The following is a 20,718-nucleotide window of genomic DNA, read 5'->3' on the forward strand; positions in this document are numbered from 1 at the left end:
CTATTCACCAGCTTCAATATCCCGATGTCGTGCGAGAACATGCCGCTTATATTCCTCTGGGTTATTATCCCAAAGCTCTGCAGCTTGGCCGTTCAAAGGGCTTGCACTAAATGACAGAACACTCGGTCAGTAAGATTCCCCAAAACCATACAGGCTATACAGCGGCGTAGATAGCAAAATGAAATGAAAGGGTAAAATAAAACTGACTTGTTTGGCTCCCCGAGCAAGCTTTGCAAGCTCAACAACACGCTCTGAACGTTGTAAACCGCACTCCACTTGTCCTTCAAAATATCGAGACAGATTCGACCGGAAAAATCGACATTTGGATGGTAAACAGGGGTCTTGAAGAGGACTGTAGGAGGCGCATAAGGGTAGTTTGAAGGGAAGGCAAAGGAGAGCTTGAAGGTGAGGCCCTCATAGGGCGTCTCTGTTGGTCCACTGATTGTGGCAGTCCACGACAGTAAATTGCCGTCAGCATCTGGGAAGGCAGATATACCAGGTGACGGAGACATCATCAGCTGCATCAATTCACTCTGTAGCCTGTAATCCACGAATCAAACGGTGTTAGCATGGCTCCCTTGGGAAGAATAGGGATTCCCAGCAGTTCGGGTGAAGGCCAGACAGAGGGACAGCAAACAAAAAGCAATAATGATCTGCTTGGCCGTCACCCTGACGCACCACCTTTCCCGTGTGCTTATAGGTAAAAAAAAAGTTTTTTGGCTTTTTCCGTTGAATATAAAAACGCACCGTTTGGTAACCTTTTGAGTATTATCAGTTCTTGTAGCACCAATGCCCAGTTTCGAATTCTCCAGCGTCACTGCAGAATCCGGGCCAGAGTTTTGGGTATCTTCCACATTGTAGTCCATGGTTTCGCACTTGTCGAGTGGTTATCTTATTTATTCAAACGAAAGTGACAATGGCAACAATAGTACAGTTTACGAGCTCTTGTTGATTGTCGATGCCGGTTGAGCAGTGGGGGCGGTGCTTGATGATCTGAAATGGGGCCAAGAACAGGGGGAGGGGGTTATATGTCGCTCTCACAAGATTCACAATCACCTTACGACAGTGAAGAAGAAGCAAGGAATGCTGGCAGGAAAGACAAGAAACTGGGGGTGTGGAAGAAGTTGTTGTGTCGGTTGTATCGCAGTAGCACTAACTTGGCTGGGGCTCCGAGTGTTTGTTTACCAGGGCAACCAACTCCCATCGATTGGCTGGCGATTGCCCTTATCGCTCCACTGCAGGAAAGGCCCCAGAATGCAAATCATTCAATTCTAGCCACCGGCGCGTCGCCCAACATGCTGGGGCTAAAACACTCTTTCTCGCGTCAGATTCGTGGTTTTTTCCAACCAGCCACTACAGGTCTCCACGTATTATTATTCAGTTCAGCTGATAAGCCCAGCGTTCGAATGTTCGACAACTGCTGCGCCGCCAATCGATAATTTGGAAGAGACCGCGACCCTGTGCCGTGTCGCACCAACACCCTGAATCTAGTCTGGCCTTGGCCTGTCTTGATGGGTGGTCTGATCGCTGCTACATTCTTCTCCGTGATGATTTGAAAGCTTTATTGTGGTCAAAGCGTCCTGATGAAGCATTCTCAATTAGCCCCTCTTCCGAACGACCTACCGTTTCGCATAGTGTCAAAAACTATTGGACAGGGAGCCTACGCATGGTAAATTGATATATCATATTCCCTGCTTTGATGTTTTATCTGGGGAGAAGCCAAAGAAGCTGATATCGATTTCTCTCCTCGCTCGTAGCATCAAAAGAGCTTGTCCACTTCAGAGCGACTCGCCGGTATTTGCGGTTAAATTCATACACAAAGATTACGCAGCTCGACATGGACGTATTACTAGCAAACAACTCCAGATGGAGGTTGCTCTGCATAAACACATTGGACGCCACAACAACATCATCTACTTCCATGAGACGGGTGAAGATGATTGTTGGCGGTGGATAGCCATGGAGTTAGCGGAAGGGGGCGATTTGTTTGACAAGATCGAGGCTGACGAGGGAGTGGGGGAGGATGTGGCGCACGTCTACTTCTGCCAGCTGGTAAATGCAGTTGGATATATGCATTCCAAGGGAGTTGCCCATCGGGATATTAAACCTGAAAACATTCTTCTGTCCGCAAACGGGAACTTGAAAATAGCTGATTTTGGGCTTGCCACACTCTATGAGTACCGTGGAGAGACGAAGCTGAGCACAACCCTCTGTGGAAGCCCGCCCTACATCGCACCCGAGGTCATTAAGTGCAGTAACAGAGGTAAGTCCAAGGGACAAGGTTACAGAGCTGATGTTGTGGATATCTGGTCTTGTGGAGTGGTCCTCTTTGTCCTCCTTGTTGGCAATACTCCCTGGGATAGCCCAACAGATGATAGCTACGAATTTGTCGAGTATGTGAAAACAAACGCCAAGCCATCAGATGAGCTTTGGGAACGACTGCCGACGGCTGCACTGTCTCTTCTTCGGGGAATGATGAAGGTCGATGCATCGAACAGGTTCTCCATGGATGACATCCGCAGACACCCTTGGTTTACGAGAACGAATCCTTATATGTCTGCAGATAACAGGTTATCCAATCCTATAAATCTAGCTACGACCATGCTCGAATCATTACATATTGATTTCAATAGAGACCCTCTATCCCTTTCTTCTCAGCCTCAGCCCACCACTACAGATACCGGTGCCATGGAGATAGATGAACCAGAGTCATCGATGAAGTTTAAATTTGCATCCACTCAACCCGAACATCCAGTCGATGATACGCTGGATTGGGATGGACCCCCCAGGCTAACATCACAATCTGCGTTCTCCCAACCCAAGTCAATGGATACAAATCATGTTATGCTCCTCACCGAACGTTTATCTCAAGACCCGTCGATGTCTCAATTCTCTGCCACCCCATCCGTCCCTCTCAGCCGAACGCAGAACGCAGTGAACTTCCATGATATAGTTCCCGCGTCTCGCCTCACCCGATTCGCTTCGGCATGGCCTCTTGGATTACTAGTCCCACGCGTTTGTGAAGCGCTTCAGCTTCTGCATGTGCCAGCATCCCCAACATCGTCTGATTCTGCCGATTCGACACTCATCCGGATACGGACCCAGGATGACAGGAAGTGCCCCCTCCATGGCAATATTATTATTGAAAGCATCACAGAGGGGCATGTGGAGGTTGAGTTCGTTAAAGTAAAGGGCGATCCTTTGGAATGGAGACGGTTCTTCAAGAAAGTAGCTATTCTTTGCAAAGATGTTGTGTTTAAACCTGATACGTAGGGTGATGTTCTGGATATACATATCGTTGTAATGATCATGTACGTTGGAATCGCGAGAGCAAGGACCTACATGTTGGATTTCTCATGATTTTGATGATAATAATGCCATCTATATTTACATATCAGATACATGCCTTTCAGCCATTATCCATCCATTGTTGGTCCTAGGCTACCTGTTACGGACTAACGCACCGCACATATATGCCACAGCTGCCTAGGTCATAGCCCTGATTGCTGGTTTTTTTATTAAAAATTAAATATATAGTTATATACATATATATATATTCCACCTTCCACTGTTTACCTGAGGTATCTAACGTCTCGCGAGCTGCTACGCTGATCAGCAGAAGGATCCTGACGAAGGCCAACAGCTTTGATTGCGGTGGAAAGATATTAAAAATTGATTGATTTAAGGGGGAGAACGCCTCCTAGAACTCGAGCAATGATGATATTGAATATGAGCCTACCACGGGCCCAACGACTGATAATACCATGATACAAATGATGGAATATTTGAGAGAACAGGATGAATACTTGAATCGAATGAATGAATATTCGGATAAGAATGGACAGAATGGTGCAAAAATCTTTACAAAAACCAGGTGGAAACCCTGATTCTCGGTCAAGAAGAGATCAAGAGGATATCAAACAAGGGGAGGATGAAATGGATCAACTGACTAGCGCACCGCAAATATAGGTATGTTTGCCTCAGGTGCCAACATGCTAAATAATACAACCACTTAGACGTCCCACAGATTGCGCTTTAATGGTCAGTCACATGGTCTACCAAACCGACCAGCTATATGGATCTTCCTTGCTCTGAATCTAAAGCTGCATTGAGGGGAATCTTGAATTTGGGCCTGGATTTACCAGCAATGTATCTCCTGCTGTTGTCCTTATTTCTTACATTGCTACATATGTTGATCCATGGAGAAGTTACCAGTGGAGCTTGTCTCCCGGATACTTGAGTGTAGGCTCACCTTAACAGCTTCGGCAAACTGTCAACATTGGAGCTGACCCATCGTCGTAGATATCGGCCCATACGAACTATCTGCCCTCCAGTGTGTCTCCAGGCGACTTTCTGACATATGTCGCGATAATTCAATATGGCGCCACCACTCCTATGAGGCCGCTAACCATTTAAATAAATTACAAGGTTGCAATACTTTGCATAACCTGAGGCCCAACACCAACACCACAAGCGGTGTTCTGGATGTATTGCTGACGGACCAGATTCAAGCTGGCAATATTGCTAAATCATCAAAGGCCTTGCATACGGATTCAGACAGCTCCCACAACAAACGGACCATCCCCCTCGCGACCTCCGCCAGTCAATGGGATCCGTCTTACCAGGGGGAGCAAATCGACTGGTATTCGGAATACATCGCTCGGAATGCGCCAATATCAGTTCATTGGTTGCAAGAGCCGTATACAACTGCGGTCCGAGATGAGGATGATGCGATTATTCAACACGAAATCAAAGGGATGGGCCTTATGAAAGACAACCGTTATGGAGGTTCAGATAAGGTAATTGCCCCCCTGGATGACGGAACCCTCTGTCTGTGGGACCTTAACCGGTCGAGTCTGAGTAAACGAGATGCAAGAGGGAAAATTGTAGGGACTAGTGTACGGGGCAGCCTTACCACGGATTCATCACGACGAGCAGATGCGGCCTTCTCGTCCAAACCAACGAACCTCGACTTCATTAGCATCGGGGAATGTATGAGCGTCGATTCATTCCTCCAAACTGCTTATATCGCGGTCGGGAACATTTTGAATGAAGTTGATCTATCCACGTTGCAGGTAATATCGCAACAAAAATACCCGTGGTCGATATTCGCTCTTTCCCAGGAAACCGAATATTCAGCCCCGTTGACTGTGGGAACTACACGGAATCTCAACCTCTATGACCCAAGATTCCGCGGCCCGGGACCAGATACCAGGCTATGTTGTCCCATGTCTCCAGATAACGGTAGATACGTATCTTTGTTTCAGCCCGTTCCACTCTCGATACTGCACTCCCCGCTGCCGAATATAAACTCAATTGTACTTGCCGGACGCTTTTCTGCGATTCTGCTATATGACCGTCGCAACCTGTCTAGCTTACTGAGCACTGCACACTCAGGTGCACGGATATGTAGCTTGGCAGCTATCCCAACGTGTCCTCGACCATACTCCATTACCCACCCCGAGTTACAAAATAACCACACTATCGTTGCGGCTGGAGAGTACAAAGGACACGGATCTCTTGATATGTTCTCGATCTCCACCCCTGCGAATCTTGGAGATTATAGAACGTAGGACCGCTTATTGTTTGTAAGGGATGGAATATGCCTGAATCGGCAGAGCGAACCGTATTCAAAACTTTTGTCCGTGGCAACCCATGGCACCCGTCTCGTCTTCACTGACGCAAATGGGTACATCAAATGGGTCGAACGGGACGGCCGAACTGAAGTACGACGGTGGAATTTGACCAAAAATACTAAATATCGCAGACGCCGGCTAGGCCTAACGCACTCAATTCCGCCCAGCTTACATGATTCGGAATCCTACAGGTGGGTTGATGAATCTGCGGCCGGTGTCTCTGATATAGTTCGCAAAATTCTGCCCACCGGATACAATTATGTGCTGGATGACGAGCTCCTCATATGGACGGGAGACAGGATTGGTCGTCTACACTTCTCAAATAAGGCCCGCCAGGATTGGGATAATGAAGCTGAGATCTACGAAGAGCAAATGGAATCTGCAAGCCGTGAGGAGGAGCGTAAGTTGGATATAGATACGGAGGCTGCTTCTCGATCGCCAAGAGCGAACTAGCAAGAACTTACTTGGATGGGATGGGAGATCTCGGAATGGGAGTATGAGAACGTGCGTCATATACCTTTTGATCCCTATTTCTGTTTGGTTAAGATAAAGGATAATATTTCGTGATAGGGGGATAAGGATTTTTAGAGTCCCTTGCTATTCATAATATATACCCTTTGTCTTATAGATGTAATACTGCATAATCCAAGCTTATTATAAATTGGAAATGTATGTACGGTTTTGTCTCCTGCCATTCAAGTTAGTCTACCTATTGGTGCATGATATTGGGCTCATGATAAAGGTCGCAGCCCCGCCATGTGTATGCGCGTTCCTTTGCGCGACTTATTAAATCATTAGTTATATTAAAAATTCGCCTTGCATACTAGTAGTTATTTTACGCTTTACTTATTTCTTAAAAATTGGCTCTTTTTAGGTTTTTTTTGAACTGCTAAATGTCAGCTAAAATCATATCAAAAGAGAATGAAACCAGATCACATGTGATCGAATTTGAAATTCGCAGTTGTTATCAGCGCAGTTTATCGCAGAGCAGCTAAAAATAAGGGTGGTGAATAAGCTCACCTGGCCAGGGGCAGTGGAGCCAGCCGTCTTATGGTCTCGTTAACTGCCCGTTCAACTGTAACCGTCTCCATGTTTAGGGCTAATCTTGGCAAACTCAAGAACCTGCACTGCGCGAGCAGCCCCTTACTCCTCTTTATTTCCCCAGCAAATCGTTCGGCATTCAACCCATTCATTGTTTTCAAGGGTTTATTCTCTCCGTTATCTCGAGATGCTGGTGTCAGTAGGATGGACCATTCACTCCAAAAGGTAGGTATTTTCTTCTCGTGTCTGCTTCGTGGTCGCTTCGTGGTGTAGTTGCCCAGGAAACTAATCGGAATTGCTCTAGCGGGCTACGGTCAGGATATCTCAAACTCTATTCTCGGCATTCCTCGTGCCATCCGTCTAGATGACCATGATATTATGAAATTTGTCGCTGCCAACACGACCATTCCTGTGCCAAAAATTTACGAGACCAAATTCGATGAGGAGCAGAATACGTTCTACATTATCATGGATTATATGTGCACGGAAAACCGCTGGACAAAGTCTGGATGGATTTAACCCAGGATCAACGAAAATCCACTTGCTGCCAGATCGCCAACTATCTTGAGGAACTTCGACAGTTGACAGGCAAGCAAATCGAGGGAGTTAATGGCACCCCAGTCAGAGTTGGCTGTTATTATTCACGTTGGGGTTGGCCATCCAAAACCGAGAAGGATTTCAACCACTTTATGGCCCCGAACGCCCAGCAATATCCCAGTCATACCCATTCGATCCATTTTGCTCATGGTGATCTTAGTCCCAGGAATATCTTGGTTAACGAGGATGGCGATATTGCAGCGGTTCTTGACTGGGAGTGGGCTGGATGGTTCCCAGAATACTGGGATGTTGTACAGATGTTCACCGACCTTCCCTCAAAGAAGCAGATGCCTGAATATGCGAAACATCTCCGTTCTTCCCTCTCACATTAATACGGGCGCGAGTTCCATGCCATGGTGCATGTTCTGAAACTTGAGCCGCCAGACCCCCGATGGAAGACCATTCATCCAGCGGCCCTAGCTAATTAAGTGTTTTGCTTCCCTCTCTTTTTCTGATGCTATTGGGTAATATTTAAGGTGCGACCTTGCAGGCTACTATAATTGTTAGAGCATCCTTGAATTTGCATGGCTCCCTACTATTCTGCCAACCACTTGTGAAGATGTGGTGCCTCGCACTGTCATTCCACCTGCCGCCCGAACTCGCTACTAACGCGGTCGCGAGCCGAATATCTTCAGATTTTCAATTCTATCAATAGCGGGACAGTGTGACTGAAACGCCTTGCCACAAGCGAGGTTATGCTATTCCAGATATGACGACCCTGGGATGAAGACTGAAACAGGGATCGCGGCATGCCTCGCTAATGGGGACACCTGGTGGGTCAATCTTGCATTTGAGCTTCGATGAAATTTAGTAAGACCCTTTGTTGGCTGGTACCTCCTTAATTATTTGGTTTGGGACGTAAGCGCCGGAACCCCTGTATAGTAATGCAGTCTCTTTCTTTTCATCAGTTGCATTTCCCAAGTTGTTCAGTGAATTGCGCTCTACCAAGAACAATTGTCGAAGCGCCGTTGAATTTACGAACAGACATGTAACCTGTTTCGGGCGTATTGGCACTTTATTGTATCTGCCACCGTTGCCCCGTTTCTGTGGTATAAACGAGAGCACTAATTCCTAGTGAGCAGATTTGACCTTGGTATCGCAAGTCTATATAAACTTGCTCACATCTTATCTATTCTTCACTGTTCAGCCAGGGATTATTTGCGTTCGCGCTATTAAACTCAAGCCCTTTTTAGCTTGATCCTTCGTTGCTTCGGTCATATTTCCAGCACTGCCCATCCTTTCCTCGCTATTATCCAATTTGTCAACAGCCATGGCAGAGACGGAAATCCGCATCTTCGTCTGGCGCGGCCGGGGTTTGAACGACACCAAGCTCACACGCCATGCCGCCATATTCTTCTTCAGCGTGCCAAGCGCCAGAACTGGGGACGCCTTCCATACGTCGGGTTCCCTTAAAATTCCGTCATTCAACAAATGCAGGGCTATGACCCATTGAGCAGCGATCAGTTGGTATAAACCAAACGAATTGTCAGTGAGACTGATGCTGTCGCTGCCCAGGTCCCTGCCAAAAAGTCACTTTAACGGACGGAATTGCCAGAACTGGATCGGTGATGTCTTGCAGAAATTTGTGGATGACATGACGATCTGATAGCCTAGAATGAAAGGCTAGACGCTGTTGACGGAATGGCCGACATCCTCATTCAGGGAGCGGACGATAATTATGCAGCAGTCAGAGCCACGATTATTGAGTTATGTCTCATTGGTTTGGCTGGCAGAAGGATCTCACATCTCACAACAATCTGGTGATTTCAGAGGCAATTTCAAGGGAAACAGCAGAACACTTTGCTTTCGCTCTCATTTATTATTTCGTTTTGTTTTGTTCTTATTTATTTACTATTATTTGTCCAGATGCTGTTGTTACTCATAGGCAAGGTGCAAATTTTTATATAATAATTCACTTTCATCTCAACGTCAATGCCATTGTGATTCGGTTTGAAGCTTCTGGTAGTTCCAATAGTGGAGACTGGATACCTGTGGGGAAGTTCGAAGAACATGGGCAAGTTCTCCAAATTCTTAAGCACTGTCGTATTTTCCTGCTTTTACCCATGTGCCAAAGATCTTAAGGCGTAAGGCGCGAGGAGGTTGCAGGTCCACCGAGCTGATTACGGATGACGCTTGTGGTGCTGGACGTTCTCCTAGCACGCCGGCAGCCGAGGCATATTCTGTGCCGCGCGCTAGCCCGCAACAGGAAGTAGTCCCCTCTGAGGTTCCTTGCGACGGCATGTAACGGGAATCAGCGCCACGAATTATTAATTGTTCTTCCATTGTTCACTAATCAACATTTTTGAGGTGCGCCGGTGTCTATCCTTACTATATATCACCTCGAATGCAATTCCCACGGTCGCTCATATTCCCATTCCCACTTCGCATTTGAAACGGAGGAATTACCTGGTTCTGTAACATCTTCTGTTACCGGGCTTTTCTGAACACCACTGGTCCCAATATCTGCCTGGAACTCTGGCTGTTAACGGGAAGCATAATTGTACTTATGCCTTCGAAAGTAAATGAGAGTCTGCGGTTCAATACGATTGAAGAATCGATAGAAGCCTTCGGTAAGAAAGAAAAGCTCCAGTTCTCTTCTTGTGAATAGTATTTGTCCATGAGTCACCAATCTCAATTCCGCAGGGTCAAACTCATGAAAACCAGTACAAAGAGAAGAAATAAAGAAGCAAAGAAAGGAATCTAATATCTGCATTTTCATTATATATAGGAAATGGAGAGTTTATCATAGTCCTGGATTCCCAAAACAGGGAGAATGAGGGGGACCTGATCATAGCTGCGGACTCGATGACTGCGGCTAAAATGGCGTTCATGATACGGTGGACCAGGTATGTTTCTCATCATATTTCTCTCATGCCTTGACTTGCCCTAAATTCCATTTTCTTTCTCAGATCCAGTTGAGAACAGCAAATGTCTAACCAAAGCACCCTCCAAAATAATAGTGGCTACATCTGCTGCCCCATCCCGGCCTCCCTCTGCACGCATCTTAATCTGCCCCAAATGGTCCTTGAAAATGCCGATCCAAACGGCACAGCCTACACAATATCCATTGATGCCACCGATCCGTCTGTCACCACGGGGATCTCCGCGCATGACCGGGCCCTTACCTGCCGCACCCTCGCCCGACCAGATGTCCAAGCTACCCACTTCCGTCGACCAGGACACATTCTACCGTTGCAAGCTAAATCCGGCGGTGTTCTTGAAAGACCTGGCCATACAGAGGCGGCGGTAGAGTTCTGTAGACTGGTAGGAAAGCCAGAGGCAGCTGTTATTTGTGAACTAGTTGAGGATGGAGAGGAGGTAGAAGGGGTGGCGGCGATGGAGGGCAATGGCATGATGAGGGCCGAAAGATGTTTGGAGTTTGGGAAGAGGTGGGGTGTGAAGGTGTGCACGATTGAGGATTTGAGGAAGTATTTGATAAGGGTACAGGGATTGGAAGGGAAGGTGGTAGTGAATGGGAAGCATTAGTTTTTCGTTTCAACCAAGCGTCGTTGCTTGTTTGATGAGGGCTCTTACTTGTATTTTGTTATTTCATTCCATTTTTATCCATATTACGGCTGACGTGATACTCCGTTGACAACTCTATTCGATTGAGTTTTGTGCCTGATAGGATTTTGTGACCCATCTCTATCAAAAGGAAGGAATCGGCTATTGAGCGGTGGGTGGTTTAGCTCATGCCCAGGTGGTGTCCTAACTCCCCAGGCCTGGATTAGAAGAACTGGTTTAGTATTGATCACGTAAATACAATTCCAATGATGCAGACTACTATATATCAAATGGTTAACCCTTTGAAGCATTAAGGATAATTATAGAAATAACAATAAACTAGAGCTCCCATCTAGTCGGTGCGATAATTTTTTGATTTGTGATTTGGTAAATCCTAATATTGGTATTGGGTGATGGTGTACATAGTAATAAAACTGACGTCAACCGAAATCAATACCCAGGAGAGCATAACATATACCTAAAATAGCTCAATCCTAAGGCAAAGGAAAGAAGTGAGCCCATCATACAGACACTAAACTCCTTTCCAAAGTAATGCAAACAGTAAGAAGATAATAAACGAAATTAATTTTTAATTCCCATCTGTTGTTGGTTTCGCAACGTTTTCTGGTGCAGTTATTTTGGGGAAACTGTCGTTAAAATACAGACTCATCATGAAATCTATAAATTCATTCGTCATCTCTTGAGGTGAGAGTAATCCCTCAACACTCCGACCATGTGTGTATTCGTGGTCTTCCCACTTCTCCGTGCTTTCTTCACCTTTTTATGCTCGACCTTCGGTTTTGGTTTTGTTACCTTATTCTTGCTTGTTGATGTGATTCCAGCCTTCTCCAACTCATCGGTTACCGTCTGTTGGTCGGGGATCTTGATTTTCTCCCAAATCTGGCGGAACTCGGGGTCAAAATGCTGGATGAGGGAAGGGTCATTCGCCCACACCATCTTGGGCTGGTTGTCCTTTTTATTTCGGGTAACAAGTAGTTTTCCTTCCTCCTCTAACTTATCGATGGCCTGAACGATATTTGGCCACCCTTCCCGTAACTCACGCACACTCATGCCCTGTGCCGTCGGCTGGGACTGAAGCTTCCGAAGCAATTGCTCGGCTGAGCGGATGTTATGCGGAGGCTTAAACCGGAAGGTACCCTCACCATTAGCGCCAGAAGGATCATATTCCACCTTATCATGGGACTGGAGAATACGCTTCAGTGCCTGAATGTAACCAGGGTCATGTCCCTGTTGCTGTAGCGAGAGATAAGATAGGATATCTGCGAACTTGAGCGCGTAGTCCTTGCTTTTCATATGGTCAATAGCGAACACGACCTGGGTCATGATATCCTTGCCCGTGCCAGTGTTGGCCGGTTGAGAATAGACGGTATCCGCATCGTGTCGGCGACCATTTGCGACAGCGTTCGTAGACGACGATCTAACTGCCTGTGCAGTGGTGGAAGTAGCAACGGAGGAGGATCCGGCGGCAGCGAGATTACCTCCGGCCGTTCGTCGGTCTTGTGGGAGACGACCCGCAGCAGATACAACGCTGCTGCTGAACTGGTTGATCTGATTCTGAAAGTAGGACATGATGCGGTACGGGAGTGCAAACAAAATTGGAGAGGCGAAGTGAGTTGCTGCTCAGTACACGCTGAGGTCCTGACTGGCGCATCTACATTGTTTGAAAGTTGACAATCGTAAGTGTGACGCGAGCGAATGGATAGAAAGTAAATGGTAGGCCTGAATGTATTGTCTGATCAAATTGGTGCCATCCATCCCAAGATGAATGTTTGTCCTGGTTTGAGGCCAGGCTCTCTGGCGAAAGTGCTGACCAATTTAAATATCACGTGATTATAAATCACTCACCAGCCACCGTGACTATTTTCTTAGCCCAATCCTTCATATCTGCAACATCTAACAGATGAAGAGAGCTGTACAGCATAGGTCTTTTTATCTCCTTTTTCTTTTTAATTCAAGTTGCGGGTCTCATCTCTAATTACATTACCATGAGATAAAGGCCATCCAGTTTATGGGCGCTGTGTCTTATGACTGTATTTGCTGAGGCAGCACCAGCAACCGCCCATACCCCAAGTTGTTTTGATCCTGCTAGCTCCCCGTCGGACTCGTTGAGTAAGCAACAAAATATCACCTGCGGCCTGCTGCAACTGGTTTTTAACCGTACAAGCTTGGATCTTTGGTCGCAGCTATGGCTACAGTTGCGGTCGATATTCCCTTCCTCTCTTCCCATTACTCCATCCCCGAAGCCTCTCTCAACACGCTGTCGCAAAATCCGACAGTCGAACTAGTCAACCAGCTCCTGGAAAGCATCTCCACCAAGGCTCGTGAGGCAGAGGGACTGAAGGCTGATAAACTAAGGCTGGACGTTGAGCTCGAAAATGCTGTTCGCAGTGGTGAATCAAAAGTGAAAGTTCTCAAAAACTCTGTCGAAAAAGGCTTAGCGGAAATCGCCAGTCTTCGCGGCAAGCTTCAAGAATCAGGTAATATTTAATGATATGCATTATTCTGTTATTAATCTACTGACAAATTTGCAATAGATAATTCGCGGTCGAGCTTAGAATCTGAACTCGCATCTCTGAGGTCGTCTACAAGTGCCAGTGAAACTGAATTTAGTAGTCTAAAATCTCGAATCGATTCGCTAGAAACTTCAAATCGCGATACTCTTGCACTACTAGAATCCAAATCCGATGCGTATGATAAGTTAGCGGATGATCTTTCAACTCAACATAAGAAAACAATCGAATTACGGCGCGAGGTCGCGACCCTAGAACAAAAGTTGCAGGCTGCGAACTCCGCCGCCTCAAGTACACGGTTCCGCGAACAAAGCCTACAACAAGAGCTGGAACTTCTGAAAAAAAATAATGAATGGTTCGAGAATGAGCTGAAAACTAAATCCGGGGAGTATCTGAAGTTCCGGAAGGAAAAGAGCGCTCGCATTTCTGAGCTGCAACGGCTAAACGAGGATGCCAACTCCAATATTGATACCTTAAGACGGAGCGAAAACAATCTCAAATCCCGTCTGGATGAGGTTGAGCAGAAGTACGAAGACTCACTCTCCACCATTCAACAGCTCAAGGAAGAAGCCATTCAGGCCACAGAATCTTTCCGAATCGAACTTGACAGCTCAAGTAGGCTAGCACAATTGCAACAGACATCCGCCGAGACTGCCAAGCGACGTGTAAAAGAATGCCAATTGGCGTTAGAAAAGATGAGAGATGATGCCGCAGAAGAGATCTCTAGGTTACGAGCTGAGATTGAAACTGAGCATTCTGACAAGGAGGCCGCAGAACGTCGTGTTGCCGAGCTTGAACTTAATGTCAGGGAGCTACAGTCCGAAATTTCTGCTGCGCGACACCAGCCAATGAGCCCGGGACTGGGGGTTAATGGAGCCGGACTTTCCACACCCCTCAGGCCAGGCACCCCAGTTGGTGCATTCTCACCTAGGACATCGCGTACCAAAGGCAGTTTAACCCTGACACAAATGTATAGCGAGTATGATAAAATGCGAACGCTTCTCGCTGCCGAGCAGCGGAACAATCAGGAGTTGAAAGCGACTATGGATGAAATGGTGCAGGACCTTGAGTCAAGCAAACCTGAAATTGATGAGCTTCGCGCGGATCATTCACGGTTGGAGGCCGCTGTCGTAGAAATGTCGAACATATTGGACACGGCTGGGAAAGAAAGAGATGATGCAACGAGGGAAGCTCGCAAATGGCAGGGACAGGTGGAAGGATTGGAACGCGAAGGACAGATATTGAGACAGCAGTTGAGGGATTTGAGTTGTCAGGTTAAGGTCTTGGTTATGGAAGTACATTTACTTGGATCGGGCGAAAAGGGTTATGGCAGGGCAGAGCTAGAGAAGATTGCCCAGGGTGAAATGGACGATTCATCACAGGACTTGAATGAAACTGGCCGTTTTATCACTCTCCACTTAACGACATTCAAAAATGTGAACGAACTCCAACAGCAAAATGTCACGCTACGGAGGATGCTCCGGGATCTTGGTGATAAAATGGAGGGAGAGGAGGCTCGTCGGAAGAGTGAATCTTACCAGAAGGATCAAGAGGAACTAAAGGAGTTACGTGTTAGGGTACAAACATATAGGGATGAAATGGCAAACCTTATCGCCCAAACAAAGAGTTACATCAAAGAAAGAGACACGTTCCGCAGCATGCTTACACGTCGCCGAGAAACAGGAGAATCTACGAATCCCTTCTCACAGTCTCTGCCTTTGGGCACAGCCGCCCCGATTGCTGCTGGTGATGCCGTCGCGCAATCCCAAGAAAATCCAGACTATACGGAACTTTTACGAAAATTGCAAGCTAACTTTGATTCATTCCGGCAAGAAACAGCAACGGACCATTCCTCTCTGAAACAGCAAGTCAACGATCTTACGAGGAAAAATAGTGAGTTACAAAGTGAAATCAGTCGTTCGAATAGCCAATTGGCCGCTGCTGTGCAACGCGCCGAGCTTCTTCAGTCCAACTTCAATTTACTTAAGGGAGAAAATGTTGAGCTTCAGAAACGGCACGCTATTCTGATGGAAAATGCGAACAAACAAGACTTAAGGACTCAACAAGTTGCAGAGGACCTGGTGGAAGCAAGGGGACTTGTTGATAGTCAGCGACGAGAAACGGAAAACCTAAAAGCGGAGAAGGAGCTCTGGAAAAAAATTGAGAAGCGATTGATGGAGGACAATGAGTCCCTGCTCAACGAACGTGCTCGTCTCGACTCTCTTAATGCCAACCTCCAATCCATGTTGAATGAACGGGAGCACTTAGAATCGGAAAGTCGCCGACGCCTTCAGTCAACCGTTGAGAATTTAGAATCCGAATTACAAACTACCAAGCGAAAACTCAACGAGGAAATGGAGGAAGCTAAGAAATCAACGCTACGGAGGGAGTACGAAAATAGCCAAAATCAAAAGAGAATTGACGATTTGATTACCAGCCTTAGCGCAGTCCGTGAGGATCTCATCAACACAAAATCCACTCGTGACCATTTGCAGTCAAGAGTTGACGAGCTATCGGTTGAGCTTAAGAGTGCGGAAGAAAGATTGGAAGTTTTGCAACGAAAACCTATCGTCGCGACTGCCGCTGCTCCTCCCGCTCCTCCCGATACCGAACCCAACGCAGCCGTGGATGAGGGTGGGCTAAGTCGAGAGCAAGAGTTGGCCTTTGAAGTTTCCGAATTAAAGCGGGATCTTGAGTTGGCAAAATCTGAACTCGAACACGCGAAGGAACAGGTGGAGGATTATAAGGCCATCAGCCAATCCACTGAGGAGCGTCTCCAGTCCGTTACTGATACAAATGAACAATACCAAGAAGATACTAATCGCTTGCTTGAAGAGAAAGATGGGAAAATATCCGAACTGCAAAAGCGTGTCGAAGAAATTACATCAGAACTTGCTATGACTAATGATGAATTATCGAAACTTCGTGACCAGGAAGCTGACTCCCAACGCCGGTTTGACGACCAAAAGTCAATGCTGGAGGCCGAAATTTCTAGGCTCAAGGAGCAAGACGAGCGATACGCTGCAGCCGCTCAGTACCATCAACAAGACCTTAAAGCACAAGCAGAAATTGCCCAGCATGCTCAACAAAATTACGAAAATGAGCTTGTGAAACATGCCGAAGCAGCCAAAAATCTCCAGATGGTTAGAGCAGAAGCTAGTGAGCTTAAACTTGAGGTAGTCGACTTAAGAACCCAAGCCGAATCCGCCAAAAACAACCTTCTAAGAGAGGAGGAAAACTGGAATGAAATGAAGGGTAGATACGAAAGAGAAATAACGGAGCTTAATAGACGTCGCGAGGAGGTCGCAAATCAAAATACTCTGCTTCATCAGCAGCTTGAAAACATTACCCGGCAAATTTCAACTCTCCAGCGCGATAAGGAGAGTATGCCAGAAGAAGCCGATGAGACTGGGTCGTCCTCATCTAGCCTAGAAGGACTACAGGAGGTTATCAAATTCCTGAGAAGGGAAAAAGAAATTGTTGATGTTCAATATCATTTGTCAACGCAGGAGGCCAAACGCCTCCGCCAGCAACTCGACTACGCACAATCTCAACTTGATGATACCCGTCTTAAGCTTGAACAACAGCGTCGCGCGGAAGCTGATTCTGAACATAATATGTTGAACCACAAAAAGCTAATGGATACCCTCAATGAACTAAATCTCTTCCGGGAGAGTAGTGTCACCCTCAGGAATCAAGCAAAACAAGCGGAAGCTGCTCTAGCAGAGAAGTCTGCTCGTGTAGAAGAACTAACTCAACGCATTGGTCCACTAGAAACTCGTATCCGCGAATTAGAAAACATTGTGGAAACGAAGGACGGAGAGTTTAAACTGCTACAGGAAGATAGGGACAGATGGCAGCAACGGACTCAAAATATTCTGCAAAAATATGATCGTGTTGATCCTGTGGAAATGGAGGCGCTCAAGGAGAAGCTTGTTGCATTAGAAAAGGAGCGTAACGAAGCTGTTTCCGCTAGAGATGAACATCAGGCGCAGGTAACATCATTGTCAACCCAGGTCAAGCAGGGAGAGGAACGAATTCAAACCATGCGCTCAACCCTCACAGACCAATTTAAAGCGAGATCGAAGGAGCTATCTTCTCGAATTCAAGCCAAGCAAGTGGAGTTAAATACAGCAATTCAGGAAAAGGAAGTTATCCAACTCGAATTGGACCGCACAAAGGAAGACCTCAATGCCCTAAAGGCGAAGTTACCAACAGATGATGGGGTACCCGCTCCTGTCCCCGCTCCCGTCGCCGTAAGCCAAAACGTAACGGATGCGCAACAGCCGCCTGCTCCGCAGCCAACAATGCCCCCAACGAATGATTTTGCCAATGTTGAGAAAATTAAAGCCCTTGAAGAAAAAATCCAAAGACTAGAGGCTGCGCTTGCTGAAAAGGAAGCGACAATTGATCACAAGGTCAAGGAGCGGGTTGATAAAATGAAGGAGACGCTAAATAACAAACTTGCTGAGTACAAAACACTTCACAAAGAAGAAGTTGAAAAGCTGAAAGCGAGCCACCAACAAGAACTAGAATCTGCGGTTTCATCGGCTACTAAACCAGACGGCGTTCCTGAACTTACTGATGCTCAGGCAAGGGAGCTTGTTGCTAAAAACGAGACGATCAGGGCTATCGTTCGAAACAACATCAAGAATGCGGTCACAAAAGAAAGAGCGGCCATGGCGAACAAAGAAGCCCAGATTGCAGCTACACCAGATGCAGACGCCATTAAGGAGCTGGAGAAAAAGTTCAGTGAAGAGAGGGATGCAATTATTAAAGAACGAGACCAGAAGATTGGCTCTGCTGTTGAGCTGGCAGAGAAAAAGTTGTTGGCGAAACTTAGCATGACGGAGGGACGCGCGAGAAATGCGCAGGCAAAACTTGAAGTCCTGCAGAAGGCCGCCGTTGAAACGCCACAAAGACCTGTTGTTGAAGTTTGGGAGATTGCTAAGGTTACGCGACCAGCGCCGGTAGCTGTGGCAGCCCAACCACCAACTGTTCAAATCCAACCGCAACAAATCCAATCACCAGCTCTAAAATCAACACGAACCGAATCTCCGGCTCACCCTCCAAGCCCGACCCCACAGACACCAACTACTCATTCGCAAACGCAGATACAACCTCAACTAGCTCAACCACAACCGTCTCCATCTCCTGCCCCTGCTCAACGGGCACCTACTGTTGGAAGCCCGAAACCCACGCAGGTGGCTCCTGCACAAGCCTCTCAACAGCAGCAGCAGCCAGCACAGCAGCATCAGCCCGTACAGCAGCCGGAACAGCAGCCGGAACAGCAGCAACAACAACATTCGCAGCCAGGTACATCTAATCAACCATCTCCCGCTCAACAACTCAACCAGTCCCAGGCTACGTCGTCTCTCCCTAACAGGCCTCCGCAGAGCAATCATCATCCAGCAATTGGCACTGGTCCGGGCGTACTTCGTGCTCTCCAATCTGGGTTACCAATTGCTCGAGGTGGTAGAGGACGAGGAGGGCCATCCAGCCAACCACATAATCCGTTCGGCCCTCAAGCTACCCAGCAGCAAGGTAAAGGTCAACCACTTCAACAGCAACAGGCCATAGGTCGAGGCTCTGGTTTACCCCGTGGCGGCGCTCGGGGCCGCGGTGCTCAGGGTCGTGGTGGCGCTCAAAATGTTCAGACCAGCAATCTACCCCAGGGACAAAGCCAACCCAGTCCCAGAGAAGGCCGTGGTGCATTCAATGCCCAAGCTCGTCAGTTCATTCCCCAGGGCAACAAGCGAGCCAGAGATGATGGTGGGGAAGGTAGTGATAGCGGAAGCGGGAAGAGAATTCGCGGAGGCGGTGCCGGATCCTAAGCCTGTGGATACGTTATACCTTGTTTCATCCTAGAAATCATTGATTTTCCTTTGTATGCCTATCATTCCTTTTTTTTCTTCATGGGTTATGTCTTTTTTAAAACCTGGGATCGTTCTTTGTTTTTCTTTCCTCTCCTGTCTTTTTTCCTACCACTATAGGTTCTACACCAGCGTTTTGTTTTGTGTTTAATACTCTTTTTGGTTCTTCTTGATCTGCACTTGCGGAGCGAGGAATAAATCAGACGATATTTCTGTCCATATCTACTTTGTTGTGTATGTACACTATTCGGATCAAAAAGCATGTTCATGAGCCTTCTTGGATTCCTTTTTCCCCATGCTCCTGGCTATAGTATTGTTTAAAGTGCAGAAGAAACAGTGGTATTCTCGAGGGTATCAGGACGCTAAATCGCAAAGCAAAGTCGAAGCGAGCATCATCGTACGCTCTCCAAAGAATCAAAAGTAAAAAATGCCTACACCAATAAAAATTCCAAGCTCACTTCCTCCTCGCTCCGCCACCAATGTTCACTGCTCCAATCAGATTAGTCAACCCTTCCCTCTCTTTCTCCAGGACTGCCAGCCGGCCCTTTTCCACAACCGTTCCCCCTAACCCGAACCAAGGCACCGCCTCATCGCCATGCTGCTGTTGTTGCCCATTCGCTCTTTTCCGTCTCTGTAGCCTATTCCCACTACCAGTACCACCCCATATCACAACCCAAGCGTCAACCACACCGTCGTCCGGAATGCAGCAACCGGGACAAACCTTCGCGTGTTGAGCGACACGCACGCGCTGGCCCAGGATAGCAGCAGTGTCGACTGTTGCAGCAGAGGAAATGTGGGTGCCAGCACTAATGGTAACAAGGGGACCGATAAGAACAGAGTTTTCCACAACAGTGGCTATGGTTGTTGCTGTAGGTGTTATAGAAGTTGATGGTGTTGTTGGTGTCAAGGGGGTTGGAGAAGTTTGAGGGCCACCAATTATGGATTTTTCACCTATAATGCAACCACTTCCGATTTTAATGGGCCCTTCGAAGGAGACGAATTTGGTTCGCGGGTGTATGACGGTGCCTGCACCGATAGAAATGGGATGGGTGCCCTGGAAGCTCACTGATTCCGAGATAGTTGCGGAAGGATGTGTTGTTAAGGGCGGTTTATAGCTTGGGCTAGTAGGTTTTTGTGAGGATGAATGGCGGGAGGAAGAGTGCCTGTGAATTTGGTTCGCGGACATTATTGTTGTTGTATAATTGTTCGTAGGTTGACAACAAGATGTTGATTTAAGGTACGAAAGATGTTGGGGAGGACAACCGTAAGTCAGCAGGTTTGGGGTAAGGATGTCTTAATCGATAAGCATGGAACCGCCTCTTATGGACGTCGACGTCAGAATAGAAACAACTTCGCAACTGTTACGTTTTTATAAAAGTTCGAGATATTACCAAGTACTGGTATTGCTAGTATATTTATTAAATGTAAATACTTTATAAGAAGGTGAGGATATATATGAAAAATATGAAGGAAGAAAACAAAATATCAGGCGAGCATTTACATTTACCAGATGCCAAATCGGATATCAAAAATATA

The 20,718-nt window shown here is 46.9% G+C and overlaps 7 protein-coding genes across 7 annotated transcripts; 4 read left to right on the plus strand and 3 right to left on the minus strand.

Moving 5' to 3' along the window:
- On the minus strand, nt 1-866 carry HCAG_05203 (ubiquitin-conjugating enzyme E2-20 kDa; the record flags this gene model as incomplete). The annotated part of the gene is made up of 3 exons (XM_001539686.1): nt 1-106; nt 208-540; nt 748-866. The coding sequence occupies 3 exons, from the start codon at nt 864-866 to the stop codon at nt 1-3; spliced, it is 558 nt and encodes a 185-aa protein (XP_001539736.1).
- Nucleotides 867-1,959: 1,093 nt separating this feature from the next.
- HCAG_05204 (conserved hypothetical protein) lies at nt 1,960-2,624 on the plus strand (the record flags this gene model as incomplete). The annotated part of the gene is made up of 3 exons (XM_001539687.1): nt 1,960-2,263; nt 2,321-2,481; nt 2,571-2,624. The coding sequence occupies 3 exons, from the start codon at nt 1,960-1,962 to the stop codon at nt 2,622-2,624; spliced, it is 519 nt and encodes a 172-aa protein (XP_001539737.1).
- A 1,414-nt stretch (nt 2,625-4,038) lies between these two features.
- HCAG_05205 (predicted protein) lies at nt 4,039-7,606 on the plus strand (the record flags this gene model as incomplete). The annotated part of the gene is made up of 8 exons (XM_001539688.1): nt 4,039-4,041; nt 4,303-4,333; nt 4,429-5,569; nt 5,828-6,036; nt 6,287-6,305; nt 6,665-6,876; nt 6,982-7,088; nt 7,229-7,606. The coding sequence occupies 8 exons, from the start codon at nt 4,039-4,041 to the stop codon at nt 7,604-7,606; spliced, it is 2,100 nt and encodes a 699-aa protein (XP_001539738.1).
- Nucleotides 7,607-9,780: 2,174 nt separating this feature from the next.
- On the plus strand, nt 9,781-10,760 carry HCAG_05206 (3,4-dihydroxy-2-butanone 4-phosphate synthase; the record flags this gene model as incomplete). The annotated part of the gene is made up of 3 exons (XM_001539689.1): nt 9,781-9,844; nt 10,003-10,120; nt 10,235-10,760. The coding sequence occupies 3 exons, from the start codon at nt 9,781-9,783 to the stop codon at nt 10,758-10,760; spliced, it is 708 nt and encodes a 235-aa protein (XP_001539739.1).
- Nucleotides 10,761-11,471: 711 nt separating this feature from the next.
- HCAG_05207 (conserved hypothetical protein) lies at nt 11,472-12,368 on the minus strand (the record flags this gene model as incomplete). Its single annotated transcript, XM_001539690.1, has 1 exon — nt 11,472-12,368. One exon carries the CDS (start codon nt 12,366-12,368, stop codon nt 11,472-11,474), a length of 897 nt encoding a protein of 298 aa, XP_001539740.1.
- A 616-nt stretch (nt 12,369-12,984) lies between these two features.
- On the plus strand, nt 12,985-19,143 carry HCAG_05208 (conserved hypothetical protein; the record flags this gene model as incomplete). Its single annotated transcript, XM_001539691.1, has 2 exons — nt 12,985-13,276; nt 13,334-19,143. The coding sequence occupies 2 exons, from the start codon at nt 12,985-12,987 to the stop codon at nt 19,141-19,143; spliced, it is 6,102 nt and encodes a 2,033-aa protein (XP_001539741.1).
- Nucleotides 19,144-19,636: 493 nt separating this feature from the next.
- On the minus strand, nt 19,637-20,368 carry HCAG_05209 (predicted protein; the record flags this gene model as incomplete). The annotated part of the gene is made up of 1 exon (XM_001539692.1): nt 19,637-20,368. The coding sequence occupies one exon, from the start codon at nt 20,366-20,368 to the stop codon at nt 19,637-19,639; it is 732 nt and encodes a 243-aa protein (XP_001539742.1).
- Nucleotides 20,369-20,718: the final 350 nt, after the last annotated feature.

This window comes from Histoplasma capsulatum, genomic scaffold (genome assembly GCF_000149585.1).
Source record: "Histoplasma capsulatum NAm1 scaffold_5 genomic scaffold, whole genome shotgun sequence".
In the NCBI taxonomy this organism is placed as follows: Eukaryota; Fungi; Ascomycota; class Eurotiomycetes; order Onygenales; family Ajellomycetaceae; genus Histoplasma; species Histoplasma mississippiense.